The sequence below is a fragment of the Sphaeramia orbicularis genome, chromosome 24 (assembly GCF_902148855.1).
Source record: "Sphaeramia orbicularis chromosome 24, fSphaOr1.1, whole genome shotgun sequence".
NCBI classification, from domain to species: Eukaryota; Metazoa; Chordata; class Actinopteri; order Kurtiformes; family Apogonidae; genus Sphaeramia; species Sphaeramia orbicularis.
The window spans coordinates 28,500,273-28,522,098 of NC_043979.1; the positions used below are offsets into that span (position 1 = coordinate 28,500,273).

General features: G+C 34.4%; 2 protein-coding genes and 1 long non-coding RNA gene across 6 annotated transcripts in view; 2 read left to right on the forward strand and 1 right to left on the reverse strand.

Annotated features, from left to right (window-relative positions):
• The first annotated feature begins 116 nt into the window (after positions 1-116).
• Positions 117-2,993, forward strand: knstrn (kinetochore localized astrin (SPAG5) binding protein). 2 transcript variants are annotated; one of them, XM_030128675.1, is made up of 9 exons: positions 117-177; positions 500-554; positions 685-802; positions 1,426-1,455; positions 1,947-2,046; positions 2,147-2,261; positions 2,354-2,415; positions 2,661-2,735; positions 2,832-2,993. In XM_030128675.1, the coding sequence occupies exons 2-9, from the start codon at positions 533-535 to the stop codon at positions 2,958-2,960; spliced, it is 651 nt and encodes a 216-aa protein (XP_029984535.1). In that variant the 5' UTR covers positions 117-177; positions 500-532; the 3' UTR covers positions 2,961-2,993. The 2 variants fall into 2 exon arrangements, with proteins under 2 accessions (XP_029984535.1, XP_029984536.1); XM_030128676.1 differs by having other exon boundaries at positions 163-186.
• Positions 2,407-20,056, reverse strand: LOC115415178 (adhesion G-protein coupled receptor G5-like). Of its 3 annotated transcripts, none has more exons than XM_030128670.1 (17): positions 19,869-20,056; positions 17,532-17,636; positions 15,284-15,346; positions 14,564-14,710; positions 14,418-14,456; positions 14,145-14,225; positions 13,206-13,389; positions 11,729-11,891; positions 10,835-10,969; positions 10,632-10,742; positions 10,515-10,551; positions 9,160-9,260; positions 8,913-9,034; positions 5,848-6,116; positions 5,413-5,506; positions 5,025-5,311; positions 2,407-3,764 (listed from the first exon to the last, which is right to left on the reverse strand). In XM_030128670.1, the coding sequence occupies exons 1-17, from the start codon at positions 19,930-19,932 to the stop codon at positions 3,622-3,624; spliced, it is 2,145 nt and encodes a 714-aa protein (XP_029984530.1). In that variant the 5' UTR covers positions 19,933-20,056; the 3' UTR covers positions 2,407-3,621. The 3 variants fall into 3 exon arrangements, with proteins under 3 accessions (XP_029984530.1, XP_029984529.1, XP_029984531.1); XM_030128669.1 differs by having other exon boundaries at positions 14,564-14,713; XM_030128671.1 differs by lacking the exon at positions 14,418-14,456 and having other exon boundaries at positions 14,564-14,713.
• The window catches only part of LOC115415183 (uncharacterized), a 12,703-nt gene continuing 8,147 nt past the window's right edge, over positions 17,271-21,826 (forward strand). Inside the window, exons 1-2 of the long non-coding RNA XR_003934772.1 lie at positions 17,271-17,284; positions 19,737-19,739. This is a non-coding gene — a long non-coding RNA (uncharacterized LOC115415183). The remainder of the gene's footprint in view (positions 17,285-19,736; positions 19,740-21,826) is intronic.

Sequence of the window (21,826 nt, forward strand, 5' to 3'; positions counted from 1 at the left end):
ATATAGCACTGCCTCGAATTTATGAAGACATAAATCCTTTTGACAAAAATAAGTATTGTTAGTTACACAGGAAATGGCGTACAACCCCGGAAATGACCACAGAGGGCGGGACGCTTTTAAAATTTGTCTGGTTCAGTTTGGTTGTTGGTTAATCTGAAATATAAAGCAAACTTGAAGGTAGGTGTTGTTATTCTGTTGTAGCAGCCATATATATTGATCGGTTTGACATATTGTGAAGGCTCATGTGTATGTCTAAATCAATTCTTCTAAACTCTAAGTTACTCTGAAACCCCGAATTGGGTCTATTTAAAAACCTGTCAATTTCTATCTTCCAAACAACTAACGTTAGCTAGCCCTGCATGTTGTGGAGATACAGTTAACTTGCACATGTTAAGAACATGTTTAAAAAAAGATTTTAAGTACTTAAACTATTACTGCTTTGTACTTGTTTTACTGAATGTGTACACAAATTTCATATTCTTGTCGTTTTATTCCACAGGTATATCTGGCATTGCATTCGTTGCCCTGAGAAATGTCTTCAAAAATCCCAAGAGGTGACCAGACATTGCTGTTTCTAAAAATGTCTTAATGATTTTTTAAAAATTAAATAGTAATATTTATATTATATTTTAGTAAGACTTGTAAAGCTGATGTGAGATGGAGTATTTCCTATGTGCTTTGCAGGTACGCACTTACCTGCAGAATCAAAGAAAACGGGTCATAAACTTGAGCCTAAAGATGCAGCAACACTAGCACCAACAGCAAATGGTGTCCCAAAATCTCAAAAAGAAAATGTACCAAGGTAAGGTTATGTCAGTGATGGAAGTGGTATTCACATTCTTTATTTAAGTACTAATACCACACTGGGTAAATACTGTATTACAAGTAAACGTGCAAAATCTCACTAAGTAAAACCATTTATGAGTTACTAGCAACATGTACTTGTATTAGTCATTGTGCAGTAAAATGAACCCTGTTCATATTTTACTGTGATATATGTCGTTTTTGGATTCATTTTACTGTGCATGAATATGTATGTTTCATTTTACTTTGTAGGTGTTACAGCTCATATTCAGTTAATCCAAGTGGGGTCTTAAAGAAATAATTTTCTTACAAGGATGAAAATTTTCAACTCAACTTGTAAAGGCACAATTCCTTCATCACAAATTGATGAAAAACTAATCTGAAGAAGAACTAAGATGTCAGAATAATGAATTGGAATAGAAAGAACAATGTGTCAATAATATGAAAATGCTTAGCTTAATACAGGCACCACAAGCAGTTAGTTAACATACTTGTAATGTATAATCTTTTCTGTGTTTTGAAACGCTGTAATCCTTTAATGTAATATGTCACCAGCATACATGTTGAGGTCATTCTATATGAATGATTCACAGCTGTTAATTTAAGTATCTTGTGTTTCAGAAAAAATGTTGCTCCTGCAGGTAACAAAGGGTAAGTATCAAGTATTACATTTCAAAGCCTGAATATACTTAAAGGTGTAGGAGACTTTCGTGACAATTTTTCATCAGATCTGTAGAATATCAGTCATAGCCTAAGTATCACGAATCTATAAGTCTTTCTGTGATTACTCACCCTTCCTACTCACGCTTCAGGCGGTTGCAGTGGCAGCGCGAGCCTGCCACAATGCATGTCGCGACAAAATTTCGGAAGATGCCCAAGTTACCTCCCGGCTCTGAATGTAAACACGTGGTTTTGCTTATGGTGGATGGTACTTCGAAATTGTTCACCGTAATGCAAGAGATTCAAGTGAGTAATGAGAAAGACTTATAGACTCGTGATACTTAGGCTATGATTGACGTTTTACAGATTTGATGAAACATTGGTCATGAAAGTCTCCTGCACTTTTAAGTTTATCTTGAATTTACATCATATACTTGACAAGCCACTTGTTTTTAACCAGTTAACGTTTCACTTTTATATAGTGCCTCCACTAGGTATGGACAACAGGCAGAGCTCAGAGAGCAAAACCAGAATTTGATGATTGCCAATGAAAAGCTGCAGAAAACCCTCACAGAGACACAGGTGCAAACTAAAATTGTTTTTTTTTTTTTTTGTTTAATCATGCTGTCAAATTCTAAGTTTTCACCCTGCAATCACCAAATCAATTGCATTTCATTTACAGCAAAGAGTTTCTGAACTAGAGCTGCAGTTCAGTGACCTTGAAAAAGAGAAAACAGAGGTTCAGAAACACCTAAAAGACTGTCACACTCTCCTAGTCACTGCAAAAATCAATCCAGGTGAAGTCTTTCTTACTTTTCATGTACTTTGGGAAATCATTAATCATTTACTCTTTGTCAGAAACTAAAATGATGCTTTCTTTGCTATGTAGTATTAGGAGAAAGTGTTGGAGAAGCTGCACGACAAAATGAAGTTCAACGAAAAGAAGTTATGGTATATTTATTTCACTTTACATGTCTAAAGTCATATGCTTAGCAAAAACTCTGAATTTATCTAAAAATAGCAATACAAAGAAATACAAACTGCAATATAAGCAAAGTAAAACAAACACTCTTATTTGTACTACACCTCATAACTACTAAATTACCTATTTTACAATGAATTAAACCCACGATAAACATGCATCCTATATACACAGTGTAATGCAGACCATGTGTTATTTACTGTCTCTGTTTCAGAGTGTCTCCACTGACCTGCTAAATGAATTAAGTACCTTCGCTGACATTGCATCACAGCAGTGTGCTCGATTACAGGTAAGACTCTTTGCCCTCAATGTAGAGGTAACATTTCTATTGTAATTCATTTTAAAAATGGTTTAAGTTCATTATGTACCATGTCTATCATCTTAGGAAATCCAAACAACAATGTCCAACCTTGCAAAAACACAGGAACAGATGATGCAGGAACGGGAGAGCTTTGCCCTGGATGCTGCTGAGATGGAAAAAGCTCTCAATGAAGCAGAAGCTCTGTTAATGTAAAAGTGTACATTTATCATTTTAAAACAAGTCAAAACTGTGTATATATTCCTGTGTTGTGTGTATTTTGAATTTTATATTTTGTTGTACATTCTCTACTATTTCTACTTGGTTTGATCTATGGAACCTGTCTTTTGAAAAGCGTTTTACAAATAAAATGATTTATTGTTATTACGCATTGTTTTTCCCTTGGATAATAAAGCTAAAATGCTTTCATAGGCAACAAATTATCTCCTTTTCATTGGGTTATATTGAATGGGAAGTCTTAGTAATTGTGTGTACCCCTCTGACTAACAAAATGTTATTTTATAAAAGCTAATATGATAATTTTACTTCAATATCAAATTGTTCTGCTATTATTTAGCTCTGACATCTGCTTTTTACAGTTTAGAAGATTAAAAAAACAAAAGTATCCATGTAATTGTGTCATACTAATATATATTGTAGTTTCAAACCTTCATTACACATGATGAAACTAAAATACTCTTTCATTATATGTGCTTCTGACAGTAGAATAAGCCAAAAGCCTGTATAAAGACCTGCTCATACAATAAAAAAACCAAAAACACCGGAATAGTAAATAAATCCTGATACAATTTTCTCTTCTGTACCACCTAGCACTTGCTTCTTGTTGCTCCTTAGTCCACATTCATCTTCAAGGGCTTTATTTGTTTTCATAGGGGTTCTCGTAGGTTTCCAGGATAGTTTTGAGGGTGGTGGTGCTGCTAGTGCTTTGGAAGTTCTTCACACCAGTGTTCATTTCAGCAGAGCGGCTGGTGTTGGTGTAGTAGATGAAGAGGAAGAAACCTGTTGGCAGAGAAATAATTTCACTGACATTGATAAAGACACTTTACATTTAGACGAGGGTTTACTCAAGGGCACATTTCATCAACAGCAAAAGAAACAACGTAATGCGGATCAGGTAAGTCAAATTTAATATATTATTACTATAATAAGATTAAAGACACGGGAGTTTACTCAAATCACTTATAGAGGAATGGGAAAATTTGTATGGCATTATGGGAAAGTGGTCATGAATAAAATTGAGTTTTCACATTTTCTTGACTGCACCTGAAGTTACTTTGATTTAGTTGTTAGCATAAACAAAAGAACACCTACATGCACACACACTTAGGTCCAACTGAATAAGTTTAACACTAGAGCCATATACCTAGAGTAGCCAAACAGCTCCAGTTTATCCATACATCATTTCTAAACAACAAAAAATGCCATTGAATATGTGCATTCTATTGTTGTATATTGTAAAGGAAGTCATTTTTTTTCACTAAAGAATGTCTCAAATCATAACATCAGATTGCTTAACTATCCCTTCTGTTTTGGTTGTCTATATTTGTAATTGAAGTATCGTTAAGAAAACTAATCACGTTGCACAAATGCCAACACAAATCAGTGTAAACTGACTGAAATGGGTCTTAGAAGAAAATATCTGCATATGTGTTCATATCTGGGCCTCTTTTCCATTATAAACTTATAAGTGACTTGACATATCTTTTAGATCACACATAAATAAATGCTGTCACCTAAAATCATTGAATGTTTTAACATAACATATTGGTGATGTTTTGTCTGTGTTTTTAAAATGTGTTTTTAATTTATTTTATTTGTTGCTTGTTTGTTTGTTTGTTTTTTAAATGGACTCCCGAGTCTGGAAATAAAGATGATGATGATGATGATGATGATGATGATGATGATGATGATAAATCAATATAAAAATCAATGTACTTCTATATGGGTAAATTTGACCCAGCAGCTGTTGTAAGTATGAATGCCCAAGTTTTTAATCTGGATTTATCTTAACTGTGTTTGACCATAGGGAATGTGACTCAACAAAAACTAAGAGCTTCAACTTTTTTGTTAAAACTGAGCAGTGCGCAATTGAAAAACAGTTGGCAAATTTGCCGTAGTGGCTGTTCTAGTGTTAATCCATTAATTCAGTAGTGATTGAAGAATGCATCACTAATAAAGAGGCCTATAATGGATAAGTAAGTATACAAGTATAAAACTGAAAGGTTAGGTATTATCCAGGCAATTCAATGATGCTAATACCTTGGAAAGAATTCAGGATTGTGAAAATGTAGTAGGCAGGCACACGGAAGACTCCATGGGCAAAGAATGCGAAGCCCCATGTGACACCCAGCATGCAACACAGTCCCAGAACAGTCATCATACTTATGCCAGATTTGTTAACTTGTGCGTTGCCTGCAGTTTTGGATCTCTTAAGACAAACAACCCAAGACATTAGGATGACGAAGGTACTGAAAGTGAAAAGGAAGACCACAACATAGTAACCAATGTTGACAATGTAGTGGACGTCACTGTCGGTTATCCAGCACCTAGGGACCAGAAAGATCATTTACAGAAACTTAGTGCATGAGTGGATTTTATAAATAAATTTGGTGCTACAGTATTTTAGACAAAGTGTGTTATAACTCACATCGCCACATTATTTTCAGTGTTTTCCATGTTTATGACCTGTTCACCATATTTTCCGATGCTGAGCAGGATGATCCCAACAATACTGGGCAGGACTGCAAATCAGAAAAGGAATAAAATTATAGTTTAATGAATGAACTAGCAAAGGTAAGACTGTGGAAAAGGCATCATAATGTTCCTGGTTCTACAGCTGATGTTGAAAGCACTGATTTTCACATTTAAATGATGATGCTAAAGGTCAGTATTTTCTTTATATGTATTCTATATCTATACGTTACTGGAACTAAGGGGCCTAAATTAAACCCAGAAAAACAAGCCCTACCATTATCCCTCCAAACAAATGAAACAACTGAATTCAACTATTACTTTTGTCCACAGAGATTTGTCTTATTGATATATTTTCTCCAAAGATCAATAAAGAAATTGAAAACATTACCCCAGCTGATAATGGAGACTTTGAGTACATAGCGGTGGATTTCTATTTTGCCCCTGGTGTAGAGCTGCAGGCAGAGGTGGAAAGCCTGCACAGCAAACCAGGTGAAAGTGGCCAACATGAAGTAGTGCATGACAGCTGCCATGATCTTACATCCCACAGCGCTCTCCATTTGTGCCACAATGTTGTTGATCAGGAAAGTGAAGTTAAGAAAGAACAAGGCGAACACGAGATGGATGAGGATTATTGTTGCCGTATTGGCTTTGGCCTTCCTGCACAGCAACATGACACAAAGACACAACAGAGTTAACTATAATTCTGGGCAATCTGAAAAGTACAACCTCCTACCAGGAACTTCTTCGGGGAAAGGTGGGGGGGTGGCAGAAAGATTTTTACCCGGGTAATTTAGATGGAAACGCTCTGGGGTTTTTCAAAGTTCCGGGTAATGCTCAAAGTTCCTGCTGTGAAAAAGGGCCTATATGTATGAAAATGCTTAGAATACTACTGATCTTTTTTTAATATATGTGCATAAACATTTCCATAATTGTAATATCAAAAGAATCTATACAAAGTTATGAACATAAAATGTGAAGAATCAGGGCTGAAATGAACTTGATCAGATAGAGTTTTGAACACTGTTGATAATGATGAATGGCAAAAGGGCAAAAGGGCAGATATGTGCCAGTTTTAGTCTGTATAGTGTATATTAATTAGGGCAAGATATATATATATATATATATATATATATATATATATATATATATATATATATATATATATATATATATATATATATATATATATATATATATATATATATATATATATATATTGGAAATGCATACATATATATTTGCTGCCAAATAAATCCAACCTACTGAAATGTGTCAGTGTAATGAAGTATCACCATTATTTTGACTTCTGCTGTCAGTGGTCATAATGTTAAACTGACTGGTGTGTAAAACAATAATAAAAAGTAAACATGCCCTGGGTTACATCTTGTGTCAAGTAAGGGCATAAAGTCTGTCAATAACAGCCCTTTTGCAGTAATTTGCTCCAGTATACAGGGTGGGGAAGCAAAATTTACAATATTTTGAGGCAGGGATTGAAAGACAGTGTATGACCAGTTAGTTTATTGAAAGTCATGAGAATTTATTTGCCACAAGAAAATTGACATAATAGAAAATGTTTTTATTCTATGTGTCCTCCTTCTTTCTCAATAACTGCCTTCACACACTTCCTGAAACTTGAGCAAGTGTTCCTCAAATATTCGAGTGACAACTTCTCCCATTCTTCTTTAATAGTATCTTCCAGACTTTCTCGTAATAGTTTTGCTCATAGTCATTCTCTTCTTTACATTATAAACAGTCTTTATGGACACTCCAACTATTTTTGAAATCTCCTTTGGTGTGACGAGTGCATTCAGCGAATCACACACTCTTTGACGTTTGCTTTCCTGATTACTCATATGGGCAAAAGTTTGTGAAAAGGTATGGATAATAGTGTTAGGTATGATTATGACATCAATATATGTTTGGTTTCAAAACAATTGACGTAGTGCCTGCTGAGAAAAAACAACTAAATGTTCATTGTAAATTTTGCTTCCCCACCCTGTACTATTTTGCATAGCCCTCGATCTCTATTTGTGCTATTACTGGGAATTAACAGATCAGGTAGTGTTTTATTTGCATGAAGCCTCCGTAGGACGTAAATCATGTTCTGTTCATCAATGCTTGTCTTTGAATTCTCATTTCCCTACTCTGAATACATTGATGTCATTTAAAACTGTGCCAAACCACTTGTTTTGTCACACACACTCTTTTATTTTTATCTTGTCAAAGTTCTGGAGACATTCACATTTGACGCATCTAAGCTAGTCGGTTTCATTCAAATGTTGCAAGATCAGTTTTATTATATTAAGGTTATTGGTAAACACTGAACTGTATAATGATGCACAAACTCAAATTTCAAGCTCACTATGAATTATTAGCACCAGTTTGAACTGTAAATTCTTACTTTTAATGTCTATTTCATTTTTCTAATACGCTTCCCTGTTATTTACTTTTCAGCTCCTATAAAAATACACAGTGTATTGATTCTAAAATAACAGAGCTTGTAAAAACCATTAGAGTTATGTCCAAACATACACCATTTTCATGTATTTTAAATTGTATTGTATTTATTGTATTGTATTGGAATCATATTCTGAACTGTGAAGCACTTTGTGACTTCCCGTCTGTGAAAAGCGCTCTATAAATAAAATTTACTTACTTACTTATATGAGATACAGGGACATATTTTTCCAGGTACATGAGGTCAGAATTTGACATCACAGGTGTTTGCAAGGGTTATTTATTAGTTTAGTAATATTATGGGATTTGGTAGATGGTGGATATATAATATGTACAAATCCATGTTTATATTCAGTACTGTGCAAATGGATGTAGGTTTCATAAAGTTATAATGAGCACCCAAATGTATTTCTCAGTTTCTGTGTTAAGATCCATTCTGGATATATGTGAAGTATACAGCAGTAAAAACAAAAAAGTTTCATGGACAAAACAACTTCTATAAACCAAAGTAGTAGTATTTAGTGTGACCTCCCTTTGCAAATAACATGCCTTCAAACATTTTGTTCAGACAATATGAGATTTATATTAATTTTCTGAAGTTTTATACCAGGTTTCATTCAAAACATGTCAGATTTTTCCAACTGTTTGTGCTGCTTCTTGTCATATATTGTGAGGGATTTATATTATTTTGAACATCAGGGTTTAAAAGGGAATAATAATGTATAAGGGAACTAAGAAAATTTGATGAGACTAAAGATAAATAGTAATGATTAACTTGTGGAGAAGGGGTGGGAATAAATAAGTTCTGAGCCTCCTTCAACTCCTTTCTTAATATGTAAATAAATGTATAATGTGATTGACAGTTTCTTTTCCTCAGAATGAACAGTGTTAAATTTTTCTCTTATTTCCAAGTTTTTTCTTTTCTTCTTCCTCTTCTTTACATATTGGACAGAAAAATAATTTTCAAAGTGCTGTATTGATTTCTTTTGTTATTACCTCAGAAAGAAGTGCATGAAAAGAATGATGCTGAGGAAAAACATGGACAAGCCACAGCCGACCTGCGTGATGATGGTGAGGCTGTTCAGGTCAGAGCTAGAAACGGTTTCATTGAGGGGAGCCTGAAAATAAACACATTAATAGCCAGTCATGAAGCAGTAGCCAAATGAACAAATGTGTATTTGTATTCAAGCTGATAAATAAATGAAAAAGATAAGACAGAAGATAAATGAGGAGTTAAATGTACCAATAAGATAGCAAAAAATGTTAAATGAGAACAGTGGCATGTAATGTTACTCCCATTCACTACTGTCTCACATCCGTAGTCAGTCCAGTTTGGTAGGTTTCCTAAAAAATGAATCAAAACGCAAAATTAACCAGACAGTTGCAATTGATGAACATATAATTGTCACTGCACTGGGTTGTATATTGCTTTATTTTGGCATTTCCACTGAATGTTGGTAGAGGCAGCAATGAGAGACTGGACAAGCAGTGGAAAGAGAAAGGATGATAGAAGGCACTGTCAAAAAGGATTTTTAGAAAGACTTTAAAATAATGTGAAGCAAATGTAACTATACATGTTATACATCTCCTCTTTGTTTGTTAGATTTGTATTTATGTGTGTATGTCAAATAAAAAAAATCAGTTCCCAGAAAAAAAAAAAAAAAAAAAAAGATTTCACCACAAACCAGGAGCAAAAAACCTGCTGATTTTATTTTTATTTTTTTAAGGTTATGCACAAGACAATATATACCTATTATCAGAATATCACACTAGTGTTTAAATTCCATAAATTATGAGTGGACATATGAATAGTTTTAGTGACATACAGTTGGATTTGTATCAGATATTCTGTTACCAACACTGTCTTCTTTTACAAGAAATTTATTAATAGGTAAGGGTATCAACAGAACAAAACTAGCTAGCCATTAAGTTTTAATTTAATAGCACTGAGGTTTGAGGACAGTACAGATTCACTAATGAGTTCTCCAATCTGGGATCCAATGAAAAGTCCAGGTTTAATCACAAATTTATCGGATTGGATTGGATGATTTAGATAAAATTACCGGTAGGTGTTTTTCTCCCAGTGGCAAAATCATTGTTGACCTTTTACACATATTATGATCCATTTACTCAATCTACATACTAATGTGGTCTGGAACACATCTGACCAGCACAGGTGCGCTGCTGTGGTTGCACCAGTGCAGACAGTCCATACATGGGTATTAGCTCAATTGTTTTCTTAGCTAGCCTACATGTGTGTTTTCTGGTAGCAGACTGATATAATAACTTTTCATATGGAAATGCCTACTAGTGAGTCCTACTTAGTTGTAAAATGACATGTTTGTTGTATGTTATGCAAAGTTTTAGTATGTTTTTTTGTTCTTGACACATTGCAAACGACAAACAAAATTTCCAGCTTTTTTGCGCAAAAATATACAATAATGTCTACTTGAGTCTATTCTTCCAGCAAAGCAACTGTCAGAAATGAATGATTCTTTTTCATATTTTCACCTTTTCTTTCCAATGTCCCACTGAAAATGTTGTTAATTTGACAAACAAATGTGGAAATACGAAGAAAAAAAAAAGAAAACCATATACCTTCACCGTTCCATGAATGACAAGATGGTATTCCGCTCTGTTAGCAAAGAACAAAAAAACTCAAATGAGCTCTGAAATGTAAACAACACAACAAGTAAATTTTTTTTTTGTACTTACATAACTCAGGTTTGCAAAAGTGATGCTTATTGTTTCCGTGAGATTTTTGATTTCGGCTCCCATTTCTACTCCTAAAACATGATTGCCTAAAACAGTGTGGTTTGAGCCATCCTGGGAAAACAGAACAACAAATTGTAAGCCCCAGCACATATAAACTGTATTAACTTTTGAGATTTTTTTTTTTTTTTTTTTTAAATTCCTACCTCTGACATGTTGGTAAATCGCATAACAACAACAAATGCAATGGAAACATTCAAACTAAGAGCTGTCTCGAAAGCTTGTTTTGGTATTGTGACAGCTCGTGTGAAGTCTTGCAGATAACCTGCATCATCTATGACCTGTGAGAAAAAAGCATTACCAACATTTAGTCAACATTGTGTATTGTCCAGTGGAATTGATCAAACTGTTGAGTGAGCAAATCAAACAACATGAAAATACACCCTCTATATGTGATATTTAAAGACATATCAACAGAAATAACTGGGTTTGGAATAAATTAGCACATGCAGAATAGGAAAGCTACTAAGTGCCGTATAATGAGCTGCAGTTCAACAGGAGACTTGGTGAAAATCACCTTGATATCATAATACAGATAAGTGTGAACAATGAGCTTTATACTTTATTCAGTGAGTGATAAGGTTAGGTAAGGTAAAGTAAGGTAAGGTAAGGTAAGGTAAGGTAAGGTAAGATCAGATCAGATCAGATCAGATCAGATAAGATAAGATAAGATAAGATAAGATAAGATAAGATAAGAACATCAAATACAATAGAAAAATAAAGAGAAGATAAAAAATATTTTAAAAAATTTGTTATAGTGACTGAAGGACATAAATAGTAATAATAATAGGAATAAAGTGTGCAGTAGTTGACACTGACAACATATTAACTATGTTATCCCCTTTGACATTCAAACATTCTCAAATAAAATGAAAGAAACCTACGACAACTTCACTGTAATAAGACCAGCAGTAAGGTTTTGTAGCTGTAGGTTACATAAAATAAATACAATTATCTTTGTGTGTTCAGGATTTCTATTTACTTCTGACTCCACTTTTAGACTAAGCAAAGCATGACTCAAATTTGAGAAATGAACTCACATTTATGTCCTCGTTTAGTGACGAATAACCAAAGGAAACTGTGTCCACAGCAGTGGGCTCTGTTTCTCTCGCCAAGATGCCTGAAATGCCTTCAGCCAGATTCAAAGCAGCGGTGGACCCGTTGATGGAAGCGGCGAGGTCGGCTGCAACGCCCATGACTTTACTGTTGACAGATGGAAGAATATTCATATGATGTACATTTGAAGTACTGTGTGCTTATTGTATAATATATAATACACTGCTGTCATGACACATTTTAAAAGGGTGTACACATCACTAACAAATAAGGGGATAAACTACATGTAAGTGCTCTGTCCCAGAATGACAATGCCTTCATCCATGAGGACTGAGGGCTCATTGTAATATTTGATGTCAATGAAAATGAAGTGGATCAAATGCTGTGGCCTCATAGGAACCAGATGAATCTGAGAACTAATGCTTAGTTTGCTCTAGCAGATGCAAAGACTTAAGTGGAAGGCTATTTGCATACAAGCTTTGTATGGGAGGATCAGGGAAAAGAATATTTTAAGCAGCCACACTCTGGCTACATTTACATTTTATTTATCTTGCAAACAACTTTTTTTTTCACATTGTTCTTCATCTTGTACCCCTGCCATATTCAAGAAGCGAATAAAAGATGAAACAATATGAAAACTTTTGTTCAAACTAAAATGAAATAGAATTGCAGACAAAAGACAGGTTTTGGTTTTCCTGGAATGTTACGGGTTTATGGTGTAACATGAAATGGGACATTTTTTCAGTATGATTTTAAAAATGAATTTATGTCACTTTACCTTTTTCAGCTGCTATTAATCAATGCTTTTCTTATAATGCCTCAAAAATATACACTAAAACTAGACTGCACTTAAAATAGGACTTAACCTATGCCTGTTTCCAATGTCTAACTCTAATTTCCCTTTGTAGGAGATGTTGTTATGAGGTAGGATTCTATTTTATATGATATGACACATCATATGTTTATATCCACATAAAAAGAAACACAATAAAATTTTGATGAACATGCAGGTCTGAATCATTATAAGAGCACACTTTGACTGTATAGTAGACTGCATAGAGCTTTAAAGTAATTGAGTCTATGACCTTGAACTTTGGTCTTTTGACCCCAAAGTTTATGGGTAACCAGGGTAGATCCTGGTCAACATTACAGCAGACTTTGATCATCTTTGCTCTATTTGTTACCGAGATATGGAGTTAACATAACCACAAATAAATCCATTGTCTGATATATAATGATTCCTTTACCGGCCTTTCTACTGTTCCTAAAGAATGTCCTTGTAATTTGCACACAAATCCAAACTATGTAGTTTTACAAGTGGACGATATAATAAAACAGCCCTCTAGCTTATTTTATCCTGGTCTTACAACACTCCTCCTCAATCCTCTCAACACAACAAAGTACAGTATTTTCCCCAAATTTCTACATATTCTGCAAAAAGTATGTGAGGCCATGTCTTACACAGCTGCACCAGGGGCAAGTGAAGTTCCATTATTAGTATTAATTATTCCGTTCAACTTTTTTTTCACTTCTTCGTTGTTCCCATCAATCGTCTGTTCGGGCGGCTTCTTCGGGTTGTTACAGTTGATACAGCCTTCCTCTGTTCTCGTTACATTGATGATGTAATTGTCCTGAGCTTGGGGAGCTGAAAGACAGGAATGTCTAGTTTTAGTTCAGTTTCTGTTGAATTATATAGCTATCTTTTTAGGAAAACTATATCAAACAAGTGGTGTCATGCACAATGAGCCCTGCCCCTCATTTATATTGTAGCTTATTTTGGCATCGATCCACTCTTTCATCCATATTCAATATTTGTTAAGTATAAAAAATTATATATGTGCCAAGTTTAAAGTAAACTGAAACAAAATTGATGTTTTTATAGAAATTTGAATTTTCACCCATTATAAGGAAATGGGAAAAGAAAAAGAATTAAAAATTTAACAAAAGATTTCAAAAACAAGCTATCACTTAGATATTCTGCAGAGCGATATCTAAAATTAATCTCTATATCTCTGCAATGTTTAAGTAAATTGAGTTAAAATTGATGTTTTTATAGTGATTTGAAATTTTGCCCATTGTAAGTAAATGGGGGAAAAAAAAGATCTAAAAAAATTCATAAAAATTTCTTAACTTTGACCTACTTTTCCCAAAATGTAGTCACTTCTATTCTGGGTCCCTAGCAATCTATAAACCCAATTTGGTATGAAACTAATCAATAGTTTTGCTGCTAAAGTGTTAACAGTCAAACAAACTGAACCAAAAACAATACCCTTTTCCTCCCCTTTGGGTAAAAACATGTTACAATGAAGTAGTATTATGTGAAGGGTATTTTACTGTACTTATGAGGTAATTTTACCAAAAGATATATTTTACAGCATTTACTGTCTAAAGGAGACTCACCCTCTTCACTGCAGCGCTCCTTCTTATATTTGGAGTTTCCACATACAGTCTTCGTATTGAAACACCTTATCTGGCAAGAGTCTACCAAGTTTATCAAGAGAAAGCCAGTGATGCATGAGTCAGGAGGCAAACACATAAAACACACATTTCAGTGAAATTCATTCTTTGAGATGACTAAATTGGTGAACGATGAAACCATTTGATCTAGACTGTGAACATTTTCAAGTGTTTTTAATCATTCAATCACTAAACTATGAAAAGATATACTCTTGCCTGTGACTGCGAGTTGAAATTTACAGCTGTCCGAGGAAGCTTGATTATTACAATAGACAAATCAAAGTACAAAATTATGCAATTTTTTCTTGATTTTGTGGTAAACTTGAATGAGGCATTAAAATGTTAAATACACTTAACTGTACCTGTTGAAACACTGCCAAGTCTGTCTGTGCAGTTTTCTCCATATAGGACATACATTTGGATTTGCATGTTGATGTGGACCTTTGAAATGACTAGAAGTAGAGAATTACTGTAGTTCTTCATTTGGGGCCATAGCTTATGCCCTGTTCCTGCTGATTTAAAACAATGATATAGTTAGATTTGTATTTGGTGATGTTGGTCTAACTTAACCCATAAAGACCCAGTACTACTTTTGTGTCAGTTCCCAAATGATATTTTCCTCTATATTTAACCCATCTGAAGTGTATAATTACCATTTATTGTTTTTTCAGTGTAAATCATGTATTTTCCTATATTTAATTCACTTATCATGTGGATGTTCATTAAAGCTCAGAATAAAAACTGAAGAAAAAGTGACTTGTTCCAGTAAAATACATCATTAACTGCACATGAAAATAAGGATCTCCATCCACTGTCATTGATCCAACTCCATGGGTTTTACTGGTGAATCAATGTTCTAGAAGATGACAGCGTTTCCACGGTAACTACGGAGCCTCTGAACGTCCAAATGGGTCATATCTGATGACCATGAAAAGATGATAAACTGCATTTTACACCAATTAGTTAGTGGATCAACAGGGATTAAACAGTTTAGATCAGTAGATGATTTTGGTCACCAGTGGCTGTTTGGGTCTTTATGGGTTAATAAAATATAATTTTACGTGTAAGTGTATTGGACTTACTGTCAGTTGTATGGCTGCTTTTGTCCAGGAATATTATGCAGACATCTTCATTTCCGTTTTGTTCTTCATTAAATAAATAACCAGATATTTAAAAAAAGATAAAAAACAATTCATTATATATTTGAAATGTAACATATTACTCATATTATTAATGTAACCAAGAAAAATAAAGTCAGATTGTTTATCTACATATGAAAGCATGGTGCAGAGGGACATTTAACAGACTTGTCAATCATCTGAAAACAATCCCAGCATGCACCTATAAAAGGATTATCCTGAATTGTCTTCTTTTTTGAGAAATATGTCTACAGCACTGTAGATTGCTTCACTAATACTAATATATGCACCAGGTACACTATGCAATGCCCCACATCATAATATTAGACAAATGACCGACAGAATGTTGAATAAAATCCTGTAAGTAAGATTTCACTTTTATATCTTTGCCACCACCACATTCTTGAACAGCTGCTACCGTTGGCTCTACGATGTTGCAAATAAACGTTAATTTTAGATGACATTTAGTCTATATAATGTATATTATTATGGACGGAGGCAGAAAAACCAGATTGAGATTACTGCACAAAGTGAGAACTTTATTTTCCTTGGTCAGGATATGTAGAGTTAGTCTAGCTTGTATTTACAAGGCTGACAATTAATACTGAAAAAAAACAAACAATAACTCAAACTATGAATTATGAAAGAGCTGCAGCATCTGAAACCGGCCACAATGAACATTTGAAAGATAAACAGTACCACAGTGCTTCAGTTTCAGCTTCAGCTTCAGTTTGTCATGTCTTTTATGTATTGTGATTGTCTCTCTCAACTCACCATGTATTTTGTAGTAGTAAACTGTTTTTTTAAACAATTACAAGAAATTCCACGCGACCCTATTTGAATTCCAGGCGACCCCACAGGTTGAAAAACACTGGTGTAGTCAGTGAAGTGCTCAAAACATGTTTATGAAGTATTACTGGATTATGCAAGTGGATGGGAAAAAATTGTGAGGGTGGATCATTTCAGGTCTGGGGTCTCTACACATATTAACCAATCGTATTACATCCTTTCTGGCTACTTAAAAATGTCTTACTTTAATACGACACTATTGAATTGTTATACAGAGCTCGGCAGCTCAGTATTCAGTCATTTAATGCATTTTACAACAAAAACCTGTTTAAACTGCAGAATATGGACAAATGCATTTCAGACTAAATCCAAATGTGGTCATAGTGATCGGAGAGGAATGTGCTCTGAAATGCGTCCTCACTGTGTTCAGACTTTGCATTTGAGTTGTTTGCATTTATTAGGATGGATGTTAATGCCCGATCGGAACAGGATCAATTATTGCATAGTCAATAAAAAATGGCAACTTTTACTTAAACCAAAGGCAGTCTTAACAAACGTTAGGTTCCGTTAAAACTATTCACATTTATTGATCACATTTTTATAAATTTCACAGGCAAAAAATCTAATTATAATTTTAAGTTTACTTTAATCATGAAGAAAATTTATTTATTTGTGACTTTTAATTATACTTAAATCATTTGTCATCTCAATATTAGGGCTGGGCAATCTATTGAATCAAGGTTTTGTTTTCTGAAAATCATGAAAAACGTCTGAATGTTTGCTCGTTGTAATACTGTGTGTTAATTACGAATGTGTTTCTCTGGTCATACTTGACTTACAGTTTAAGCAAATGCAGAGTATTTTTCATTCAAGCTTTGTCTTCAGCTAACATAGCGTTTGCTTATTATCACTAATGTTGCTCTTCTCACAAAGTTCTAATCAATCAAAATTATGAAAATAATGTTTCACAATATAAAGTTCAAATTAAAACATGTTCCTCTTTTGGGCTATTCATAATGTTTTGAAAATCTTGTGAACAATCAGATATGAAATTGTTGCAACAAAATGACACTTAATTTGAGATCATTTAAATACACTAAAGAGTAAATTTAGCCATATTTTTGACAAATATATAAGTCTGAATATACTTTCATTGTAAAAAATATATTGGTTATATAATAAATAATTAGGTTTCAGTGAGTAGATCATATTCACATTTTTATTCCTTTTCAATAACATTACACATTATTTTCCATATCCACATCTCATGTATCCAGTAAAAATACATACATGGTACAAAATCTGTTTTACAGCAACAGTAAAGCACCAAGTAATATATTTGACATTTCTGTACTTCATTAGCAGCTACTGGATTAAAATATGCATCATACTTTCAACTTACCCCAGAGACTTTTGTTGACGACACCATTGTAGTTATCAGCAACAAAAAAGATTTTTTCATCGTTCTTCAAGCATTTTCTGAGTGTGTCAGTCTGTAATCTTCCAACTAGAAGACATTAATCACAGCAGACAATATATGAAATAATCAATGCCATAATATGTATACGTGCACACTGATATTTCACTATCATTCTGAATATGACATTGTTATTAATGGAGGATTTTCTGACTAAGACTTATGGAATATACCAATATTGTTTTAGTTTTATGAGGATTCCTTGGACTTGTACGCATTCAGAATCTTCATCTCTTCTATGGGTTTTACCACAAATTACACCAAGAAAACCTGTGCTTACCCTAGAGACAAAGATATTTCCTCCATATTTCTGATCAGAATCTTTAAACCTAATGAAAGAAAATATGAAAAAGTTTTCTGATTTGTGCAAATTTTGAGAAATTGACCTGATCAACAGGGAAGGAATGGGAAGTGGAGGCTGAGTTCACACAATGGAACATCTGCCATGAAAGGAATTCAATAAAAAAAAAACATATTTTGATGTAGGCATGCAAGGCTTCACTTAAACAGGAGTTATACAATCAGATTATGTAAATAGCTTATCATAAATATTGCATTTTTACGGGAAAAAAACTGAAAATTAGTGCATGTAAGTGCAGTTATTGTCATCATGGTATCTTTACCATGAATTTACTTAACCCTTTATAGGTCACTCATAGAAATACTCTGAAATCCAGAACTTCCAACTTGATGTGTTATTGGAGTACCTAACAAGACTTTATTACTTTTGTGAAAATTTAAAAAAAAAAATGTTTTGTAGAAAATCAAGGTCAATGAAGTTAACATATTTGGTTCCTTACCCGTAAGTGGCAATATAAAAAATACAAAATATCTAAGGAAGGAACATATATTTTAGAACATTAGACCAACATTAGTGCTGATCCAGGCACCTGTCCACATCCACATTGTCCCTTTGAACATCATTCCTTACATTAGTACAATTACTTCATGGTACCCAACAAAGCAGGTACACTCACTGTTCATGCAGAGGTGGACCTTACAGACCCCGTAGACCACATTGGACCTGAGATTGTTGACTCACTGTTCTCACTGGAACTGTTACTGTCACTGTCTTGTAATGTATGTGAAAATAACCAAAAATAGTCTCTTGCCCAATAAAAGATTAACCATTTAGTTCTGCTTAAGATAATAAAATGGTCATATAAGGAAATAAAGTTTCAGAAAACAGAGTAAAATATTGGACACACAAGCAACATTAAAACCATGCGGTAATGTATAAAAACATTAACTTTAAAGACCTAGAACTATTTCTGTGGCAACTTACAAATAAAGTTTTCCTCTGCATTTAATCTTCTGATTTATCACCTGTTATTATAATAATTATCCTCTGCATTTTCCATTTTTCAGTAAAATCTGGTATTTTCCGGAATTTAATTTACTGAGCATGTAGGTGCTCGTAAAGGCTGAGAGTAGATTCAATTATTATTACTATATCAAAACAGAAAAAACTGAAACAAAAGTAACTTTTCAGTAAAATATATGATTAACGGAAAGGAAAAATAAGCATCTGTCGTTAGGGTTAGGGTTAGGGCAAACCATTGTAATTAGCTAGAAGGCGCCAGTGTTTCCACGTTCACTACAGAACCTCGAAATATCCAAATATGTCATATCTAATGCCAGTGAAAAGTTGAGAGACTGCATTTTACCTGAATTATTATAATGTATTGATAGAATTAGTGGATCAGAAGTTATTAAACATTTTAGATCAGTAGATGCTTTTGGTCTCTGGCAGCTGTTTGGGAGCTAAATATCAAACAGTTAGAAAAAGAAGCTAAAATCACATGATATGAGTTGGGATACTTAACCTCCTGAGACCCAGGAAATGTCAGCGAAGTACAAGCTTTTTTTGTTTTGTATTAAATAAGTGCCTATATTGGAAACATCATGATGCAACAGTTTTTTCAGATGCAGTTTGTAAAATGTTTTTGGACTGTCCTTTGTGGTGGACAGTTTATTTTTCTTTTTTTGTATGAAGTTATGAAACTCTTGTCCACAAATGTGGACAGAAAACCCATAGCTGGGTCTTAGGAGGTTAAAATTTCCCTCTTACATCAAGCAGACAAATTAGCGAAAGAGTAACGAGTACAACAAAGAGTAACACAGTTTGAGTATGTTTTTTTCCCATTTGATGCCGTTGTGACTTTTTAAAAGACATCAGACAGAATAAAAAAGAACTGAAGAGAATAAAGACAGGACTTTGACTGACATTATGGTTCCCAGTGGGCTTTAGGTTTTACTTACAGATGGGGCAAATCCACAGAAGACCCACCAACCCAGCCAAAACTATCCATCTGTTTGCTGTCATGATCTCAGTTTAAGCTGGATGCTCCATTTACAGTCCAAACTGTTGATGCAGAAGTAGATGAGTAATATCTAAACAAAAAAGACCCAGACCATTCCTGATATGACTCCAGGTATATTAACTCTTCCCTCGCTCTGGTTGATGTAAGAGGAAAACACATAACAGCAGCTCTTAAAGAGAAGGAGATAGCTGTTCCACTTAGTTTGCATAGCTCCTTGTTTCACTAATTTTGTCTTGCAAATTTATTTTCAGCAAAGTCAAAACACATATAAAGCATCTCTGATCTTATGCAAAACAGTCCAGCATCCAAATGTCAAGCCATGATGTACCATTAGGACAGTGGCACAGAATGAAGTCACTGTTACAAAATAAGACCCCACCAGATGTCTTTACAACCCATGACCACTTATTAGCTCCACGAGGAGGTATTGTGATCACTTTGCTTTGTGTGTTTGTGTACGTGTTTGCTTGTTAGCAAGATAACTCAAAAAGTTCTGGATGGATTTTCAGGAAATTTTCAGGAAATGTTGATACTGGCACAAGGAAGAAATTATTAAATTTTGGTGGTGATCGAGGGGGGGCGCAGATATGTATTAGCAGAGGTCTGCACTCTCCGAGTGCTTTTCTTGTTCCATATGCAATTCAAGAGAAAATAAACTGAACACCTTTATCTGCACATTTGTACCTTAACCTCCTAAGACCCAGGAAATGTCAGCAAAGTACAAGCTTTTTTTGTTTTTTAATTAAATAAGTGCCGATATTGGAAACATCATGATGCAACAATTTTTTCAGATGCAGTTTTTAAAATTTTTATGGAACATCCTTTGTGGCGGACAGTTTTCTTTTCTTTTCTTTTCTTTTCTTTTCTTTTCTTTTCTTTTTCTTTTCTTTTTTTTGCATAAAGTTGTGAAACTCTTGTCCACAAATGTGGACAGAAAACCCATAGCTGGGTCTTAGGAGGTTATGTAAATTGGCAGATTACCAGAAAATTAAGAAAACCAGACATATTTTCATGGATGACAACAACATGATCAAATGAATACCACTACTTTGGCATTTAAATTATTTACTTGGGCACAGTTTTCTTAACTCAGTAAAGAAAGTCTTAGCCTTCACTACCTTTTAATATATTTTACTTGGAGTAGAAAAGTTCAAAGCAGCAACTGCATGTAAAGGTTATTATACCAAACTATCCTGCCCACTTTATGTCAGTAAATCATCAGTGCTTTTGACGAGACTTGGTTGTTGGTCTGCGCCTTTTTCCCCACCTGACCTATACTGCCAAATTATAGCTAAGTGATGATCAAGAAGAGACTTCTTCAGAGACAATGATGAGCCGAGTCAATCAGTCTTCAGAGCCGTACATGTGTTTATTTGCAAAAGCAAGGTGAAACACACGGAGACACACCCGGGAATGGTCTGAAGGGTAACTGAAAATCCCCCATCCTTTATACCTTGTTTCGGGGCTCGGGGCGTGATTTCCTGCAAACCCGGGCCCCTCCTTTCAAAATCCCCCTTTCCCAGCATTTGTTTCTATTAATTAATGATATTTAAAAAAAACGTGTCAGGTGTCCTGGATCATGTTTTTTTTATATATGTGTCTTAAGTCAGGCCCCCATTATCACCCTGGGAACCTGACTCATCATCTGGTCCCAGCATCAGCTGACATCTGCTGTCCACCATTTGTCATCTTTTAGTACATTTGGAATGCAGGTTGGGACCATTAGTCTCCATTAGGCTGCTACATGAGACATGAGAATGCTCATCTCATATTCTTATCTAGTCACTGCGATGCACCAGGCACCAAACCCTTATGCTGTGAAATAACTTTATTCCTTCAATGTGTGGCTCCTATGCTGGGAAATAACTTCATCTGTTTGCCCCTCAGGCCGTCTCC